Raw genomic sequence first — 20,273 nt, forward strand, 5'->3', positions numbered from 1 at the left:
GGTTTTTATACTGAAATAATTACGCATGTACTTGGTTTAGACACACATGCACTTGTGGCTTTAGCAAGCAAAAGTATGAGACGTGGTTGTGTTGAAAGATAACTTTGATTGTGCTTAGAAACTCCTTTTCTTTTCTTGCGAGAAACAAGTGTGGGACTATTTCTTTTGAACTGTAGTGGCTTCCCCCTCCCCAATATCTTAAATTGGAATTATTTTGCACTAAGAAGTAGTAAGTAGTGTTTAGAAGCTGTTGTCAGCGAGATTGTAACAGGCTTTTATTTTGAAGGAGGCGGAATGGTCGGTATTCACTCTTAACTTATTTTTTTTTCATCTGTTTTCCCGCAAGGCTACATTTTCGTCATGTGTATGAGCCTGACTGTTTTTGTCACATTCACAAGTTGTTACTAACATCCTGGTTTGTTAATATATTCTTTGTATTGGCAAATTTTAAGTGATTTATCAGCTTGAATCCCCTTTATTTACCCCTCTGCCACTTCCAAGTTGGTAACTTTGCTGACTAAACTGTGCAGAGGATGCCTTTGTGCAGAGTGATGATGTGGGGAGGAAAACTCAAACCAGGGTGTTTCTCCTCCCTTCTCCTCCCAAACTGAAACTAATGGAGCCTGCTGGACACTTCCACTGATTGCTCGCTGATTCCTTTAATTAGAAAACTTGTGACTCGGAGCTTCCACATAACCTGATTCATGTGTTAGATGCAGCCAGAGCTATTTGAGCTGTGGTGCTCTTCGACACGACTGAGGCAGGCAGCCCTGCCCCTGCTAGCGAACACGGGGCTGCATGCACCCATGCTGGTCTCCAGACTGTAGTTTCAGCTCCAGCCCTTTTTTAGATACCAAGGAAATAAACTCAAGTGTGTGGGTTTCCCCTGACCCCTGGTATTGGACTTGTTAAAATGCTGCTGTGGACCTCTTTCTAGGATAACAAATCTAATTACAGATCAGTCTCTCATCCCAAGCATCACATGCTCACAGGGCTTTCTAAAATGTTGCGCAGATTCTTCAAACCACTGACCTTTGCAGAATGCCCTTGGCTGCGCCAGCAGAGGAGCGTGCTGGCAGCTTAAAGATGTTTTGTCTGACATTTGAGCAGAAGTGAAAACTTATTGCTGGTGGAAACAGATGAGAGGGCAGAAAACACAACGTGTGCTGAGGTTTTGGATGCCTGGCATTGTCTGATGCTGAACGGCCATGGCAGTTTGTTCTGTGTTGAAAGGTGAAGTTAATGTTGAAAGCTCAGGGGGTTGAGCGTAAATTGGGCGGTCTTTGTGACAGCTGTGTCATCAGCCGTGGTGTGCTGGCCCTGTGCAGCTCTTTATTAATTGGACTGTCCTATAAATAAGCAGTTGTACACAGCCTTACACACGCAACTCTTTGCAATGCTGCCGTGCCGTAGCAGAGCAGCCAGATGTCACAACTCGCTCCTGATTGCTCTCAGGCGGTGAAGCTACGGGAGGAAAACACCTACAGCTTGGGAAGACACAATAGCTGAGTGGAGGGAGCTGGGGGTGATGCATGTGAAGGATATGTGATTTGTGATACCGGAGGCTTAAAGGCAAAAAATAACATCATTTATAATAGTAAAAGTGAAGGCTTCTGCACTACGCCTTTGCATTCTGCCAGTGTGTAATGAATGGAGGAGTAATTTGCTTACAGATGACAAGCAGGAATGAATAACACTTAAAATTTTGGTGCTGAAGAAGCAGTGTTTTCGTCCAGGCCTCCGAGAGAGTCAGAGCTGTGTAGCCCATTTTCTCACAGCATTGCTTGCTGCTCTAAATAAAAATGCCAGGAAGCATAAAATAAAGACTCTCTCTGCATCCCTCATCCTCCCCATGGAGTTTACTGTTCTGCTCTTGGCGTGCTCAAGGACTTGTTATGACTGGAGTCATGTGCTGATTTTTTTTTGAGAGGACCCTTTTGCTCCCTGTCCTGCCCCATCCCCATCAGCAGGAGGGAGGTATTCAAAGAACAGTCCAGTGCTTTGAACTTCTTGACCAGCTATAAACATCTCATCAGCGTGGGCTAGGAGATGAGGTAGGCACCATGTCTTACTAGGAGCGAGTTAAGCTGCTGCAAGCAGGAGTTCAGTTCAGCTGGAGGATAACTGAAGTGAGTCAAATTAGATGTTAATTTATCCACACCGAAATGTGAAGGTGTTTCTCCTTTTGGCTAGCGGGTGGTTGCCCTCTTTCCAATGTGACCGCTTCCCCTGGGAGTGTGTTGGATGTTTCTGTCTTTAGCATGAATGTTTCACAGAAAGCTGGATCCATTGTGGGTTTTGCAGTTGAAATAGCGTAAATGCAGCTTTCCTTGCTGACACAAGGTATTGGGAACTCGTTGTTAATTTTTTTCCTAGTCCAATAACAGGTTTTTACCCCAATTACAAATTTTGTCTTGCCAAACTACCAAAAAAACCAGGCTACCTTTGAGTAATACACCCAACCACTAGGATTTCTGAGATTTGTAAGAAAGCTCTTGCAGTTAAATTGTTTTAGGTGTGTGATGTGACCCTGATATGTTTTAATAGATGGCCATGTAAAGAACTTTTGAAGTTGAAACGGAAGAATAAATACATTAATTTTGGTGCTTAAAGAACAAGAGCAAAGCCGGGGTAGCTCGGGATGGGGATAGGCTACGTGCTGGGGTAAGGAGCTGCCATCCCTTGTGGTCTCCTCTGAACAGCACTGGGGCTGTTGGCTACAGCAGCCCTGCCTTTGCTCCTTGCTGTTTTCATGGAACCTCCTTAGGAGACCGTAAATATCTCAGTGTTTGCTGTTTTGTAACGGGAGGTGGCATTGCTTTATTTTCTTCTGTGTTTTTTTTTTTTTTCCTTTTCCTTTCTGTCTTCCCCAAGCTGCTGCTTTGCGTACTTCTTCCTGGGCTTGCTAAGAACCTAGTCCAGTGTGGAAACATTCAGAGGGAAAAAGCACCTCATGGTGAGAAGTTGAATACACCTAGTAGTGTCTGTATGTTCTGAGATTAATACTATTAATTGCTCGCTTGGTGCTTAATGATAAACTTGTTAAGACATGGCCAGAAGTGATTCTCTTTCACTGGTGAAGTATTCTTTTTGCTTTTGTGTTTGCCAGAGCTGGCAGCAGATGCTTGTAGTACCTGAGGGATAAGCGTCTTGAAAACTATGGTATTTTGGAGTATTTTTCCACTGGTCTGCCCATGACTAATGCCTTCAACATTTCCGAGGTCGTCTATATACCACATAATGTAAATGTGTGGAGATTTATGTAAGAAGGTGGGGAGAAAAGCCAATAACTGGCCTATGGAAATCGGAAAGCATTAAGGTGATATCCATCAGTGCTTTCATTATTTTGATATTTGGCTCCAACAGAAATGTTACTAACCTCCTACTTGGAGAGGTCCCATCTGCAGGGAGTTTTGGCAGGCGTTTCCCAAACAAAGCATGGCCATCTTGTACCTGCTCTTGTTGGTTCGGTTCAGATATCCGGGCTACCTGTAGGCTCTTAGGGCCTGTAGATACTAAGATATTTTGGTAGAGACAGGGTAGAGAAAATCTTTTCTTTTTAGAAAGTTTTTGTCTGTTCTAATGATTAAAAGTTAGATGCCTGCAAGCCTGGCAGTAGATAAGCACGTGAAGGGAGTCAGTTTGCTGCATTTGCATGAGCCCCTTTTAGTAGGGTGTATGGACGAGGAGTTGCTTGCAACGTGATTCACTGAAATTTTAGGTATCAAAGGGATACGCATCCTGCAGAATTTCCTGTGAGTGGGCTTATGCAAAGAAAAATGATAATTAGTTCTTGTAAGTGCTTGTGCATGATACACAGTTAAATGCTTCATGATAGGAGTCTGGATTTATGCCACCCGTGCTGTGGGTTAGGCCTCCTTTTCTCCATGTGAGACCTGTGGATCCCCTTAAGGGTCAAAATTTACACCCTTGAATTGTTGTGAGAGTTACTCTGCCTCTTTTATTCTTCTTGTGCAAAGCGGGTCCCCTGGTTGCTTCTTTTAAAAACAACTTGTGATGAGGTTGCCGTGGGCCAAAACAGGAAAGTGCCTATTGGAATTGGTCTTTATGGAAGCTATAATTCCATTATGGAGAGTGTTGTACTTGAGCAGACTGAAGGCATATCTAGTCCAGTGTCCTGCCTGAGAGCGAGCAGTAGGAGATGTTTAGGACTGCTAAGAAAGAAAACAGAGAACCCAAGGTGATCAGTAATGTAACATATTACATTAGATGAGTATATAGTTCTTGCCATTATGGTGCCTGAGAACCTGGATGTTTTTGCTGGCCTGAATGCTCTACCTGTGCTTTGCAGGACATGGACGTATGCAAAAGTGCAGGTGAAGAAGGCCATGCTGACAACTTAAATTTGCAGTGGGAAGCCTAGGGGTAACTTGCAGTTTGGGGTCACTTGCTGCATGTTCTAACCATGGAAAATATTTTGTGGATGTGATTTTCTGTGAATATGGGATTTGTAAATGATTCAGAGTTGTTCCAGATGGAACTGGAGCATCCTGAAGCAGAGGACCATCACAAGCTGTGTAATTTTGCAGCTCTTGGGTTGTTCGTTCCTGTGTTGTGTTTTGGGCAGGGGGGTTTCATTCGAACTGATAACTGTGGGGTTAGGGGATAAAATTGCAGGTTTGAGCACATCATTTAGAAGCTTCAGAGATGGCATTGTATGTTACCATCACTCCACGACTGCATTATTATATCCTGTTTCTGAAATGCAGCATACTCAGATGCAGCTGTTCCGTTGCGTCTTGCAGCGTTGAGGGAGGAAGCACGTGGAGGCATGTTCTGGAAATAAATCGGTAATCTGTGCTGATAAGGTATGCTGCTGCTTTTGCGTAGTGAAGACGAGACTGAAACCTCACCAGCATGTGAAGATACACCTGTATTCAGCTGAATCAGCTTTATAATAACTGCACGACTTCCTGAATTGCTGCAGAGGAAGGATGTGCTGTTGACTCAGAAGAAAGTTTATAACGTGTGTCTAGGGACAAGGTCAGCAAAATAAGTGTCTGATTTTGAAAATGACACATTTGCCATATGCTCTTAAGACTGAGTCACCATGACAGCAGAAGTCACTTAAAAGTACCATTGGCTGTAAAAAATAAATAAAAATCATTTAACAGACCCAAATTAGAAGATGGAGTGGGGACACGAGCAATGTAGAGTTGCATTTCATTAGATAACCGTACCGTGACAAGGCAGAGTGGAATTTGTGTTTGCATCATTAAATTTGGCACTTGCTTACCTAACTGTTTCACCCGGTTGTAAACTTGTGTGTTCCCTGTGGCTTGTTCCTGTAAACTTCGCACAGCTGCAAGTGCTGTTATGTGCAGATTCAATTTCTGAACTGGACTGTGAAATGGAATATTTTCTATACAGATTTAAAGAACCCCCCAAATCAGTCTTGCTTTTTCCTTTGAAAACTGCTCGTTTGTCTTCGCCTTTGTCTGCCTCAAACACGCCCATGTGTGTGGCATAGCTTAAATTTTTATGAACAAGAATGTAAACAACAAATCCGCACAAGACTTGCAGAAGAACTCTGTAGCTCTGGTGCATCATCTGTTTGTTATGTAATCTGATATAATGGAAGCAAAATAGAAACCAGATGTCAAGGCAGAGCAATTACAATTTTTCATCTGTGAGTATTACAGTAAATGTACTTTGTATTCCTTCCCCCCCACCCCCGAATACAGAGTTTTATTTGGTGGGGGTGGGAAAGTACTGCAGGGGACTTCAGAGCTCTCAGCATGGTTCTTGCTTAAAGACTTTGTTATTCTGTACTTGTGTTCTTTCACGTAATTAAGGTCTGTGTGCTACTCCAGATCTGGCAGCTAGCGTGTTGCCAATTTAAAATGAGCTGGACGAAACTGCTTAGTCCCGGGAGACCACCTTTGCATGTCCGGCTCTATGGGTTATACGGTCAAGCTGCAGACTTTGCACTAAATGTAGTGTTCCAAGTGAAGCGGTTTTGCTTATCGTGCTTGATTAAGTTATGTAAGAAAATCCTATCAAAACAGGTTTGGTGTAGACTCTGCTGTGGATTCTTTAGCTGAAGAAACACCTGGGAGGAGAGCAGACGGGAGCTGCAGTTAGTTCGTTTTCTCAAGTTTGCTGTGTGACTAGGAGGATAAAAGGGAAAATCATTGATCCTTTCCATTGGGGAAATGGATTCTTCCACTGGTATTTTATCCAAGAGGTTTATCTCTGCTGTCTTCCATTAAATAAGGCAACCCCTTGGTTGAAAGAGAAATCAATAAACATCTATTTTCATCTTCATATGCATCTTCACAAGTCAAGGCACGTCTATGATCTCACTGAGTGATAGCTGCCTTTAATTTTCCTCTTTCCTTCCCTCTTGTTTTTTAACCTCCTTGGTTTTTTGTTGCCAAAGATTTATTTTCTACCTTCTGTGTTGCCCTGTGTGGTTCAGCTCAGGCACCAGCAGTATCTTGGTGGAGGCGGCCACGGGGGCTGGCGATGCCGTTTCTCGGTGGGAGCGGGAGGGTGCTGGGAGCTGTGTCGGGCACCCCGGCTGCATCCCGCAGTCCAGCTTTGGCACCGCTGGCTTAGGGCTCCCCTCGGTGTGCTGTTTCACTGACAGCTGCGGGTTTGTTATAGATGAGACTTTCATGTTCTGCTGAATAAAAATCTTCCTGTTCTGCACCGACGGCTTTTTACTGAGTGGCTGCTGTGTAGCGTACCTTAGATGCTAAACAGGCCTTTACTTTCTGCGTCTCTGTGAGGAAGAATAAGTCAGAAATCTTTCATGAAGCCGGTATCTTCGTTTATCTATTAAGTACAGATAACTTCAAGTAACTCTTAAATCAGTTTTATGTTTGAGCCGAAGGAAGTGCTGGCAATGAATTAAAGATTCTTGCTCCTTTTAAAAAGCAAGTTTCTTCCTTGAAAACCCAGCAAAGAAGGAGGATCGGAGATCAATGTGAACACTTGCTGCCAGCCATTACAAATGGCATCCAATCCATACCACCGCTCCTTTCAAGGACAGCCTGGAAAGAGGACTTGGGTTCATTATATGTGGTTACTGTTCGGCTTTACTAACGCAAAGTAATGACTGAATGATGAGCCTGGATAACGAATGCTGTATCTGAACTGCTGGAGAGGACAGAGGGGACTTCAGGACTTAGTGTAGTTTCACTTTGGTTCCAAGTATCCTGTGGAAATACTTATGTTTTTTATCCTGTGTTGAGTCTGTACTGAGTATGGCTTCTATGGAAGGGGGCAAACATTAAGGAAAGGAGGCTGGATGGAAATGCAAAAAAATGGTGTGCGTGTTCCTTGTATGCTCTTCAAAAAAAAAGAAAAAAAAAATCCTCTGAAAAAGTTATTTCATTGTCTCCTCTTGTAACTTGATTCTGATCTGAATATTTAGATTCAACCTTGAAATACTAATTTACAGTGTGGATTGTATTGTAACTTCGTATGGCCTGCCTTTTCTCTCCTGTTCTTTGACCAGTTGTCTCCTGCTGTTGTCTCCAGTAAGGATGAAGCTTCATGATTGAGTCCATTCCCCTAAATTGGAGATACAGCTATTGAAGATACTTCCCCCCTCCACCCCCGCCCCCCCCCGAACAGTTTATAGAAATCTTTACAACTGCAGGGAAGTAGCATTGCCTCTTGCACCTGTGAAGTCCTTGAGATGGCACTGAAGCCAGAGCTGATGGCAGTGTCAGGCATTCCCGGTCAGAATCGCTTCCTTTCTAAATGGAGACGGTGGAGCCCAGCCTGAGTACCCAGGGTCACCACAGAGAACATCTCCCCGGGTTAGGTACCGTGGACGTTTGGCCAGGTTGCTTACAAAGGCACCTTTCTGAAGGTAATGATGTTCTCCCCACGCTGGTTCTCTGCAAGGCCAGGAGATTGAGAAGCTCTGCGGCTTGGTCCATGTAAACACTTCTCGCGCCGTGCTGACTCTCGTGTTATTGAAACTGGGACCTCTGGTAATGGGGCTTAAAACCAGAGAAATGCGTACCGGGAATGTTGGCCAGAGAGTGCTGGTAGAGAGAAATGACTTTTTTCAATGTAAGTCAGTGGAGGATTAGTTGTAAGAAGGAAAACAAGTCAATCAATAGGTGTTGGGCTTGACTCCTCTGCTGTGGCACTGTCACAATGGTTGTCACCAGCTTCTGTGACCTTAATTCTCATCCCAGGGAACCTGATTGTGCGGCGTGTTTTCTGGGGACAAAAATACTAGCAATAGCGAGTCACATGTCGCCAGGAGCTCTTACTATAAAAACAGCAGCTCTGCTGAAAGCGACCTTCAGCATGGCTGCAAACATTTGCGGGGTTATTTTTAACCTGTCTGGGTAAATTTCCAATACAAATGCTGGTGCCAATCTGATGTGTATATGGTTTCCCAAATCCTTATCTTCTGCTTTCTAGTGCAGTGACGCATTGGATGGAACAGCCAGTTTCGGGGTTGGGTACAGCTTCGCTTTTGTGTCCGCAGTACCAGAGAGAGAGAAATACTTCAGCTCTGTTTTACTGCTATACAGAATATTTCAAAGGGATTTTTTTTTTAAGAGATGAGTTTTAATGATAACTGGTTTTGTTGTTGTGTTTTTTTTTTTTTAAAGAAAAATACTTTTGACTAGGGTTTAAAAATAGTTGAAGTCTGTACTTTGATTAGGTTGCTCTGGCACTGACGTCAGTGTGCGACATTTATCTCTGTACGGATTTGTCGCCCTGTTGACTAAGGCTGTATTTACACAAATGGGGATATTTCTGTCCACTGTGAGGGAAACATGGAACATCTCTGCTCAAGTTGTGTCCTTGTCCTTAGTATTCTTAGTCCGGCTTTCTCTCCTGCTGCTTGATTTTTATATTGGGATGGCAGCAGGGATTAAAAAAATCCATGTTGGAGGATAGAGTTTTAGGTATTTATGTTGTCATGAATGCACAGGCAGTAGGAAGCAGGCTTGGTAGAGAAGCACGCTGGTAGAGCAATGCTGAATTTGACTTGGTATGTAACATAAGGTATGAGCCTATACGGGTCTTTACTGAATGGCTTCATTAATAGACAAGTAATGGATATTCTACAAACAGGAGTTAGAGAAAACATGTCTTGCAAATGTAAAATACAAATGAAAAGCAGTTAGCAGTTTCAGATCAGCAACATTTTGAGTGTAGCACCTGTATTTCTCTGCCATTTGTCATTTCACGTTTTTATTCAGCATAGTTGCTGTAATTCACCCTTTTTTTTTTTTAAAGCTTTAATTATTGCCAAGTGAAAAAATCTCTTTTTATAAGGAGGCCGAACATAAAGCTGTTGATTTGTCAAATATTACTTGGATGTTCAGCTGCCGGAGCTTCTCAGAGCCTCTCTTCCCTCTCCTCAAAGCAACAATTAGGCCCATAGTCGTGCAGTTCGTGAAGCGACAGTGCAGCCCCCACATCAGCTCTGTCCATCAGGTCTGTATCTGCCCATGCTGTAAAACACCAACACCGCTTTCCCCGTGTCTGGCTGGTGTAATCCTTATCCCCAAGGGAGTAAGTCTGGCAAGGGTCCCTATCTGGAAAAGAGAGTCCCAGCACCACCTTGTGTTGCAGAACTTCCCAGGGCTTGGAGTTGCCCAGCCGTGGCAGGTCGTCTGGCCAGGGAGCATGAGTGTTGGTGAAAGCGGAGAGAAAACCCCTCTCTCTTATCACAGCATCCTCAAATCTTGCTCTTTCTGACTGGAAGTGCGAATTCAGTAGTGTCTTAATATTTGCTGGTTTTTTTTTTGGCATTGCCTTTCTGGTAGGGTGAAGGATTCAAAGTACCACCTGCTGTTAGTTTGTGTAGGGTGAACTGGCAAAATGCTACTGTCGTCCAGAGTGAATTTTTCCCCTCCCAAACCAGACAAGACCGTCCTGTGTTTTGCACACGTGAACGTACAACCTCCAGTGAAAACAGGGAAGAGGGTGCAATTTGAGGGGATGCGTTTGATCTGAGATAGCCAGCTGGTTTTCTGTCATTCTTATTTGTCCTATCCCCATACCTCTTTCTATCATATAAGATCTGAACTTTTGCAAAACAAAAGGAGAGTGAAACTTGCATAAAAAAAGTTAGAAGTATTTATTAAAAATTCAAGGAAATTCATAGAATTTTACTTCTTTAAAGTGGTGTTGAATGATCTCCTATAATAACGTATGTTTGTTACCTGCTTGATCTTTAAGGGACATTTGTAGCTGGACTAAGAAAAAAAAAAAGTCGAGGGAGGGAGTGTATGGTGGGTTGCTGTTGGAGGGAGATAATAACTCAAACTGCTGATCCAAGTGGGACAATTTTTTTAAAGCCGGTGTCTCTGGCACATGGTATGTAAGGACTGTCAGGTTCTGCCTACTCAGACTTTAAGGAGAACATTAATTTTTCCAGCAGTCGGGTCTCCAGCTCTGTGTTTCCGTCTTTTGCCCTGTTCTGGACAGCCTCAGGAGAAAGCAAGCCCCTGTCCATGGGCGGCAGCTAAGAGATGCCATGGGCGGGAGAAGCTTTCATGTATGCATAATTGAAAGGTAATGGCATTATTTGAACTTGCATATGTGCCTTTTGTGTACATGTTTGTGAGTTGCACTGTGGAAACATAGATATTAGTGGTGGTGAGTCTCAAAGATGCTTGTTGTTATGGGGATGCACTTGACATCTTTGTAACTTCTAATTTGTCCATGACACTGAGACAAAAATAAAGGGAAACCACTCGAAACTGTCTTGATTAAAGGCACTACAAATTATCTTGCAGACTTTGTCAGTTTATTATACTATTATATTACAGTGCTGCAATAGTTTATCTTCAAAGGAAATGTGGGTTTAAATCCATAAGCCTTTTCAGACCTACAAGGGAGGGGGTAGCTGATGTCTGCTTGCATCAGGAAGGTGTGACATTTGTTGCTGTCTCCTGAAGCTGTGAAATTAACTGTTTTCACTCCTACGTGATGGCTGCTGAATCATCATTTAGCGGATTAATTGCACTGACTTTTGCATAGGACTTTTTACCTGGGCCTTATCTTTTGACAGGAGGGAAAGGAATAAACAGAGCCTGCTGGTAGAGGACTAAATTTCAATGCTAGTTTCAGACAGTGGATAACGTGCTTGTGGAATATTTCCCCCAGATTTCATACTGGATGAAACCTGCTGGGTAAAATGCTGTTATCTCTGCTGCTAACCCTTACATGTTTGGGATTTTTTTTTCCAAATAGCAATTCTTTAACCTGCACTCACCTGCAGACTTGCTGCCACTGCTGAAAATGATGTTTTCTCTGTCAGCTGAAGCATGGCACAGAGTCAAGCTGATCATTTTGCATCTCACCCTGAGGCAGCTGCTGGTTTCTAAAGCTTTGTAATCTTTCCCTAAAAAGCCGAGGGAGCTCAGAGGAACTGCTGTCTTGTGGCATCCATGCTGGGGAGGGGGCTCACTTTCACCATCTTACCGCCTTCCCTCCCAAAATCCAGCTTTTCCAGTATCCTGCTTGATAAGTATTTGGGTGAAGGCTGTAAGATAGTACGCCATTTTGGGGGCATTAGGCAGATTAGCGCAGTGGTAACTTTTTATCTTGCTGAGGAAGGGTTTGGCGTCTCATGTTCTGGATGGCTGTTAAGGATACGGGGCTTCCCACACCACCTCTTTTTCACTTGAGGATCTTTGTTCCTCAGCATGGCATCGGATGGGCTTGCACAAGGTGGGGATGTAGTCTGTGCTTTAGATATCCATGGAATAGGAATATCCACCTGGAATAGGATGATTTTTGGACTGTGATGTATGCTGAGAGAGTATATTGGAGAGGCGTGATAAGGAGGGAATAGCTAGGGATATTCCCCCGTGAATTTTGGAAGATGAGGCAGTATGATCTTGGACCAGTGCTGGTTTAGGCTTTTGTACTGTTTTGCATCTCATGTTTTTTTTCCTTAGAGATATAATGTATTGCCCATATGTACAATCCTCACATTTATAAATTTCTTACTCTGAGCATTCATGGAGTGCAGATGTTCATAAAACAGACATTCATGTCTTGAAAACTCTCCTCGCCTGTGGTGAATGGGAAGCTTTCCCAGGTAAGCTAGAGCTCACTGTAGTTGGTGCCTGAATAAATGAACCTTTCATCATTTACGGGAGGAGTGTGTGTGTGTGTGTGGGAAACACCACCTTGCTGCGATGGATGCAAAGATCGCCTTCCAAATGTAGAGCACGGCGCAGGCGAATGCAGTGCTGCCTCCTCTGCTGCCGAGCTCAGGGGCATGAGCAGTTGGGAGCTCCCTGCAGCAACTCGTCGGGGCAGGTATCTGGAAAAGGATGTGGAATACAGCAATTTCTTGGTATCTGTGCAAGCAAATACAAGGGTCTGTCTGAATGGAACCAGTATCAGTGTCTAATGGGGTTTTCATGACAGATGGGAATTACTACTGCTGTTAAATATGCATATATATACAAAGTATGCATTGAACATGCATATATGCAGATATATACAAATACATATATGCCCCTATGCAGATATATACAAATACATATATGCCTCTCTTGTGCAGAAACAAGCATTTTGTCTCTGTACCCCGTTTGCCCAGAGGGGGAGACAGCAGTCCACAGCAGCATGTGCAGGGACACCACCAGTTAAACAGAATGGCTCCTTTACATATAGATAATTGGCATGCAACCAGCCGGGACTGACTTCAGCTCGCTTCTTTTAAATGTAAAGGGGAAAAAAAGCCTCCTGGGCACTTTGTGTTCAGACAGGGGCTGGGGAGAAGTGAATGACTTCTCACCTGAGGCTGCAGCAAAATGTCCGTGGGGTCTGCAGAGTCTGCGTTATCTTGGCGGCCGAGTAGTTTATGACTCTTTGTGAAGGCGGCTTTCGGGCTCAGAGGGTGACACAATGGATATTTAGACATTTCTGTATCTGCTGTTTTAGTGCTGCCTGGCCAGTTGTGATCCTCTAGGTTTTAAAGCAAATGCTCAGATGAGAACCTTGCGGACCCCAAAAGATGTCAGGGGAGCGAATAGATGTTCCTGACTAATGCAGTGCGCTTAGTTTAGTTATTGTGTTTAAAATTGATGATAAATAGCCTCCAGCTTTTATGGGGGATTTATGAATGTTTAAGCGATCACACAGTCCCTGTAAAATGGCGTTCTTCACTTATCTGTTCAGAGGCACTTTGGTGTCACTCTGTCACTACTGACGGTTGGTTTGGGCGTTAGGCTCTGACCCATCATCTTCTCTATGGGGCACAGCCTTGCAATTCATCTCCGCTTTCCTCGTCCCATCTTGGAATAAGCTCCTGTTTGAAGGTGTTTACATTTGAACTAATTGCAAGAGACCCTCCAAAAATATTTTTTTTTTTTCTCAGCTAAGCTAATGTAGTACGCTGCTTCCTCAACTTGAAAAGGTGAGTTTTCTCTAGCAACACTCAATATTAACCTTTGCATTTGGTTGTTTGCTACTGTTTGAATCTCTGAAAAGCTCTATGAAATAAACTTCTCAATCAGAGGTGGTCTCACAGGATAGAGGCAGGACTCGATTTAACTCTCTGGGATGGAATTCCAGTTTCAAGAAAGCAAAGGAAGGAGGTTCAGCCGGCTGTCTCTGCAGTGCCATTCCTTGAGCAGTGATGTCCGTGGGCTTTCCACCTCTTTCCCCTGAGGCGCTCTGCGGAGGCACATGGTCTTGGTGCCAGGGAGAGGTGTGATGTGCGTGCTTATCGCATTATGAATAGTTGTGGCTAAGGACAGCAAAGCTAGTCCATAAAGGTAGAGAAATGAGGTGTTAGAAGCAGAGCTGAACGGTGGTGTGCAGTGGTTTGTGTGTGTTGCAGCTGGCTCGGCAGCAGGTGTGTTCTGCACTTCTCCAGTCCTGAAAAAGCAGAGCTGAGTTATCCCAGCTGAAGCAGAGGGAGCTTGGGAGGAGGGGGGGGGGTATTCCTGAGCGCAGCATCCTGCTCTCAGCTTCAGTTGCAACAGAGTTATAGACCATATTGCTCAACAGGAGGCTAGCTCTTTAGGTAAGCATTGATTTTGCAATGCACAGCTAGCAAAATTAAACTGGGTAGATCACTGATGGGAACACAAAGGTTTGGTGGTGGTTCCCCCCGCCCCCCCTTCCACTGTCTTGTACCCGTGGATGAAAGTGAGTTTCAGGGCCCCAAGCTCTGAATGTGCGCTAACCAGGTTCCAGCCTTGGTTCTCTTCTCCCAGTTGTCATTAAATTTTAAAATTGAAAAGTGTTAAGGAATCTTCGTGCAGGGGACACACCTCATACCGTAGAGTTAAACTGAAGCTTTTGGGTCCTGCTCCAATGAAGCTCTGAAACTCTGGTCAACCGAAAAGACATGAAATGTGCCCTGGTTGATGCCAGATAAAGCACTTGAATGTATGGTGAGCAACTCCATTGTTTATTTTTCTCTACCTGTTTATAGCAACTTCACAGCCCTCCTTTGCTCCCATACAATCCTTGGAGAGTGTGTAGGGCAACGGCAGCAGAGGCAGGCGCTCTGCTGGGCTGTCCCTGCAGGAGGAGATGTGCCTCCAGCCCTTCCTCCTGCTCCTGGTGTGAGGATGGCAGTGGTGGTAAAGGCAGCTGCGAGCTCTCTGTCAAGCTTGCTGTGATAAATAGGTGCATGAAGACTTTTTTTTTTCCTCTTCCACAAGCGGTTGGGGATGAAAGGGGAGTTGTCTGCATTTCATTTTGTTTGGGGACTGGCGTTAATTGCAAAGGCAGATTTAGCTCTGGTCTGTGCATATGTATTTCGGCAGTATATGTGCGCTGTCGCTGTGGCGAGTTGTGTTTATCATTTACCTTTGACCACCTCACCCATTGATCTCTGCCCGATCGCCAGCTATTTCTCATGCTCAGAGCCTGAGCAGCAGCAGTCCCCAAAGAAGGCTGTCTCGCACGCCGTGGTTCGTCTTCTTGCTGCCGGCATGGATTTTCCATAGTCTTAAGAAGTGAAATGCTTCTCTTGACGCTCAAGGGTTGGTCCTGCACACGACGGTTTAAGGCAGGCTGTTTTGCAGTGCCGTGGAGCGCGATGTTACAGTCCTACAGCACTGAGGAGAGAGAGCTGGTCAGCTTTGGACACGCTGCGTTTGCTTCCAGGGCACAATATAGCTGTGTCTTCTATGCAGAGATGCAGAAAGGTAAGGATAAATTTGCAGAAAACAATAACCTGTTAAAGTGAAAGTAATAGCTTTAAAAGAAATTGGACTGTCTTTTCCGAAAATAGGATCTGGATACCAAGTTTACTATCAAAATAGTCAAAAAGACTAGTGCAGATATGCTTAAATAAGGATTTATAGCGAGTGAAACTGAGAAAATTGACATTATGTTTTTTCAAACCATGGAAGAATGGCACGGAAAAAAATTGCCGCTCTCGTCTGTGTCTGCACACAGCTGCATGCCGAGGCTTTGCAGCTGTATTTTCCAAACATCTTTCCAAAACTCACCTAGGGTTTCCAGTTAAAGACATTGCAGCTGCTAATGGTTCTGCCAGTTGATAGCAGCTGCTGTATTGACAAGTGCATTTTTATCAGGGGAGATGCCGATGGAGTGGAAATGAGCGAGAAACAACTGTTTATATAATCCGTGCCCTATAGATCAATTACTGCAGAAACACGCCGTTGGCTTGTCTGCAGCAGGACGCACCTTGAACCGCACTCGCTATGAAGAGCTGCAACCCCGAGCAGCAGTGTCTTCCGAGAAGTGCCAGCCTGAGCCCCTTCGTGTTCTCCTGGTGCCAGCAGGGACCTGGGAAACGGCTCTTTTATGTGAGTGTAGTTCCCACAATCATCAACGCAAGTGCCACGAGAGTCTCTCTACTCCTGTTTGTTTGGGGGTTTGAAAAGTGCCCCTTCCTTACCTGGAACTCTGCTGTACAGGGCTTCATGCATATGATAACACTTCCTTCTTATTTCTTACCTTAATTGCCAAATTGATATTCAAGCAACATAAATGATTTACCGCCCAGAGCTCTTCTGGGACTCTTGTAGCAACTCTTATTCCTAGTACATCTAGAAAATTCTCTCCAGTTTTACGTTCAATATTCAGAGTTGGTGATTCTTTAAGTTGTGATTAAAACGGCATGTGTCAGGAACATGCTGGAGGTCAGCTCTGGAGATACGTTTCTGCATGGCAGTCACAATTCTTGCATAATTTAAGTGGTTGAGATGTTTTTAATCAGAATTGTTGACAAGCATGCAAAAAATAAACAAACCAGTACTAAGAGTTTCAGCTACACAAAGTACAGAGGAGTCAAGGTATTGCAGCCTTGAGCCACAGCATTTATGGTGATCCCTGATTTCTTAATTGCTTCATCCTATTTTCCCCCTCATAGCCTAGTAACTCATTACACAGACAGTAAAGCTTTCTTTTTTCTGGATTGACCGTGAGCCAGAGGTTACTTCCACGGTAAGCTTTTTGCAGCCAGATGAAGACACTGATGACCATGTCAAGGACTCTTGCTTTTGATGACTTGCAGTAAATTGGGATGTTTTTCTTTACCGTAACGGGGGTTTGGGAAGCTCTTACTTGAGCATTCCTGTTGAAGTTGGATTGGGAAGTCCTGGGAGGGTTTTGCTGTGCTGCAGGATCACTTGCTTGGATAACTTCCCTCCCCAACAGAATGCTGTCGATTTAGCAAAACCAAATTTCCTTTCCCTAATTGTTATTTCTTACTCCTTTCTCTGTTCCTCCTCGTTTCTGTTTCTAAAGCAGAGGTTCTCTAATGTCAGAGAGAAGGGCTCAAGCAAAATCTGTTACAGGTTTTGTGTTGTTATTTTTTTCCCAAATCTCTGAAGGTTTTCAAACACCACTCCTGCTTTAAATTTCTAAAACAAAAAAAAAACACAACCCGTACTTCTGCTTCGGGTTAGAAGTTATCCATGTGCAACTCTTCCAGAGGTGTGAGCACACTTCCTTGTACCGGTGGCTCTTTCATCTTCTTTGCTGTCCTGAGATATCTAACGTGGCAATAAAATACCTAGTGCTGCCCTTGGTGCTTAGACAGTTCTTGCCAACTCTTAACGCTAATTAAGGTGGTGGTGGGGAACACCCTGAAAAAGATCTGCGCTCTGAATATGCTTCTCATATTTATGTAGCATACAAGTTTTATTGACTTTAGTTTTTTAATGTGTCCGTTATTCACAAGTGGTAAAGCTCTAAGAGCTGTCCTGGTCGTGCCAAACAAGTGTCAATAAAACCTCCAACCACATTACTTACTAGATGCTGTAATTTGCTGTCTTTTTTAAAAGAAAAAAAAAAAATTCAAGACCTTTAGCAAAAAGACAGGTACTTGGGAGAGAGGAAGATATGCTGTTACTGCACAGGATTTAAAAAGAAGAAAATCACTGCCAGAAACGAGACCCTCTCTAAATAAACAAGACAGCTTTTTTTTCCCCAGTTGTAAACTGGTCTTGTTGCCATAACCTAATTACAGGTAGTAAACTGTGTTGTGGGCTTTGGTTGTGGATGGTGCTTCTAGAGCCTTATTTTTTATTGTGCAAAGAAGCTCTTGTGGTAAGCGGACCAGGATGCTGGTCTTGTCTGGGAGACTGTGCTGGGGGAATTGGGAAGCATGGCCCAAAGAGGATTTGCTTGAGAGAACTATTTTTGAATTATATTCTTCAACATTGTTAAACTCCCGTGATGTAAGCCTTCAAAAAAAACAAATTCAGGAGAAATCATCTCAGATTGCACCATGTCTTTTCTCTGTTAAATAGCAGCCATTAAAAAAAAAAAAGTGAAATGGTTTTAGGCCGCTCTAAACTACTTTGCTGTTTGATACCCAATAATCCTTCCACAATTTTGGAAGGGGACAGCTGCAGCTATCAGGTTTTAGCCTGCCAGGCATCCCTTAAACTCATTTTGTTTTTTAAGATATTTTCTGCAGGCAACATTCCCTAAACCATGCTTTGTGCCCATCTCGGGCAGTGGAAAAATCAGTGGGGCAGGAGGCTTTATGTGGGGGGCTGTTCAGTGGGGTCCCAACCGTAGTCCTTCTGAGGTGTCTGAGTCCTGCTTATGGTTCAGGTGGGTCCTGTAGGAAGTTCCTGAGCTGTGCAATGCGGGGGATCCTGAATTGCCCATGGCTTCTCGGAGTCCAAGGTACCTCAAAGTAGCACTAGAGCCCTTGAAAAGCCGCTAAATGAGGTATTTGACATAAGAGCAAACAAAATGTGCAATAATGATCTTGATTGGGAGGGAATAAAGGACAAAATCATTGGGGTGATACTGCACAAACTCTTGTTTAAGACCGGGGGGAGTGGGCAGGACTTGAAAGTTTTCAAACTTAGATCATGGCAGTGATGGTATCTGGGGTTTCCCCCACTTCCCATACATAAGCTTAAGTTGTGTGGTGTTTAGATGAAAAATATGGGCAAAGTGCCTGAAATTAAAATCACTTCCCATGCTAAAAAAGAATCTCGAGTCTACTCAGATGTTTCCTCCAATGCCAGTAATTGGATTGTGTGAAATTCTAAAAATGCTGACCGAAGTCGTAATCCATATTGCCCAATGGTGTTCTTTTTGAGTGTGTATTTGGTGGTTTCCTGAGTTAGAAGTCATAATTTTATTTGTATATATTGTGTGTGTGTGTGTATATATATGTATGTATATGTATATAACAATATATACTGCCCTTTGTGACAGTAATTTTTCACAGTGATTAATCCTGATGATGAAATATGTGTGGTCATACATGTACAAAGTACAAAACTTCTGATGTAAAATACTAGGAAAAGACAAAATACAAAAAGGTGATGGAATTGCTTTGAAATATATTTTTTTTTCTTTTTGTTTCTTCACGAGGTGTCAATGAAAGCTTAAGCATTCTTTGCAGCTGGGAAAATGTTTTGTTTTTAATTTTAACCCTGCTAATAAAGTCTTGTCATATATGTCAATGAAGCAGAAAGAAAATTACTACAGAGCTAACTGTAGGTTGTCATTAAAGCTGATTTTCTGCATTAAGCCAAAAACAACGCAAGATTTCATTTTTGGACTTCCTAAATACGTTAGTCATGCTGATGTTTTCCTAAAACCCAAACCCTAAGAGCTATAGAAATTTACTATGGGGACTATATTTGAAAGTATTTATTTGCTGTTGTCTGTCACCTTGTCCTGATCCTCACACGTTGATCTTCTGCCTTCTCTATTTTTAAGACAATGCGCTTTGACTTCCAGCTGTTGACACTTGCGGACAGCTGCTTGTAGGGTCCTGCCCGAAAAATCCCTTCCTCTCTTGGTTTGGCCAAGGCATTAAGAAGCGATCTGTTGTTTGGAGAGCACAGCTGAAGCCACATCCTGCCAGATTCTTAGGCAGCACTGGAACTGGGGAAAAAATTCTGCCATAACTGCATGGGCACTTACTAGTTTGCTCATACCAATTGAAAACTCAATGCTACTTAAAAAGTCTTCCAACCAAATAATTTGCTATAAACAAAGAAAGGGGAGTTTCCTGGAAGCTGTCTATAAAAAAAAAAAAAGTAGCAGTTCTTAGGTCTTTGAAGCTCAGATGAAATAACTTGTTCTAGTGCTGTCCCTTTGCTAGCACCCCGTTGTCTGCAGTCTTGCGTTTTTACCTACTCTCAAGTATGAGCTGCCAGAAGGTTTTTAGGCATCAGTTATTTTAGTGACTTATAATAGCAGGAGCTCTAGAGTGTATTCAACTCTACTGGCTTGTGTATTTGACATAGCACTTAAAAACAACATGGGACTGGATGTGTTTACACTGAAAAATATTGAGTCAAATTAGCTTTTTCATTTCCTTCTCAGCAACATGCTGCAGTGCTTCATCATGTTAATGATAATGTGTTTCTCAGAAATCTTCTTTCCTTGTTTTCTGCTTCCCACCCCCCCGCCCCCCGTCTGTTTTCATCCTGGTGAATTAGATCTGATGTTCTTGTGTTGGTGGAATGATTGCTTCTTAGGCTGGTCCCAACTGCAGTAATGCAGAGATGTCAAACTTGGGTGCCTCCAACCTTTTAGACTTGTTCCTTTTCAGCCAGGTGGAGGGGGTATGTTACACTGAAAGCACTTTTAGGTCTTACCGTTCAGTTAAAGTCTATTCTCTGTAGTGGAGCAGCACTGTTTAAATATGGCAATAAGTGGCGAAGACAGGACTGGTCCAGGCTGTGGAGGGTCTCTGGGTGGGCAGCTCAGTGCAGGAGCAGACCTGGTGACATGGGCTGTCTCCGTGCTGGCAACAGGCTGGTGATGAAAGGTGTGCACGTGTCTCACTTTGTACCTGCTCTAATCTAGTAGTGTGGGCTGAATACCCCTGGTTCGAG

General features: G+C 43.5%; 1 protein-coding gene across 15 annotated transcripts in view; it reads left to right on the forward strand.

The window, feature by feature from the left end:
* Window positions 1–20,273, forward strand: part of HDAC4 (histone deacetylase 4) — a 262,543-nt gene that overhangs the window by 43,687 nt on the left and 198,583 nt on the right. Inside the window, exon 1 of one of the 15 annotated variants that reach the window (XM_074595472.1) lies at window positions 15,110–15,131. The exons of the other annotated variants lie outside the window; for them this stretch is intronic. Within the exon in view, the coding sequence (XP_074451573.1) occupies window positions 15,122–15,131 (10 nt within the window). The 5' untranslated portion in view covers window positions 15,110–15,121. Of the gene's footprint in view, window positions 1–15,109; window positions 15,132–20,273 lie in introns of those variants that run through there. 15 annotated transcript variants of the gene reach the window in all.

This window comes from Larus michahellis, chromosome 7 (assembly GCF_964199755.1).
Source record: "Larus michahellis chromosome 7, bLarMic1.1, whole genome shotgun sequence".
Taxonomy (NCBI): domain Eukaryota; kingdom Metazoa; phylum Chordata; class Aves; order Charadriiformes; family Laridae; genus Larus; species Larus michahellis.